Below are 289 nucleotides of genomic sequence, written 5' to 3'. Positions count from 1 at the left end.
GGCTTCCTTGAACTCCTGGATCTGTGACTGGGCAAACATGGCGAAGACATTGGAGGTGGCGCGCTGGGGGCGCTTCTTGGTGGTCTTGGCTTTGGCACGTTTGCTGGACATCTTGGCGGCTGGGGTGGTCCCTAGGGGCCTGCGGCACCCAGCAGCTCTCGGAACTCGCTGAGAAGGGCTGCTGAGGGCAAGGCCCCTGAGGGACCCGTGGAGGCAGGAGGGCAAGGTCTCACCGAGGGAAGCCAGCATGTCGTGCAGGTCCTCCTTGTCAATGAAGCCATCGCGGTTC

The 289-nt window shown here is 63.0% G+C and overlaps 1 protein-coding gene across 1 annotated transcript in view; it reads right to left on the bottom strand.

Annotated features, from left to right (window-relative positions):
- Nucleotides 1-111, bottom strand: part of LOC104489945 (myosin regulatory light polypeptide 9-like) — a 2,253-nt gene extending 2,142 nt beyond the window's left edge. Inside the window, exon 1 of the mRNA XM_010132166.1 lies at nucleotides 1-111. This exon is cut by the window's left edge and continues 22 nt beyond it. Within this exon, the coding sequence (XP_010130468.1) occupies nucleotides 1-111 (111 nt within the window).
- Between the last annotated feature and the right edge of the window lie 178 nt (nucleotides 112-289).

Source organism: Buceros rhinoceros, unplaced genomic scaffold (assembly GCF_000710305.1).
Source record: "Buceros rhinoceros silvestris isolate BGI_N320 unplaced genomic scaffold, ASM71030v1 scaffold23952, whole genome shotgun sequence".
Classification (NCBI taxonomy): domain Eukaryota; kingdom Metazoa; phylum Chordata; class Aves; order Bucerotiformes; family Bucerotidae; genus Buceros; species Buceros rhinoceros.
Note: the sequence above shows the minus strand (reverse complement) of the source record. Positions and strands in the feature narration are given on the sequence as shown.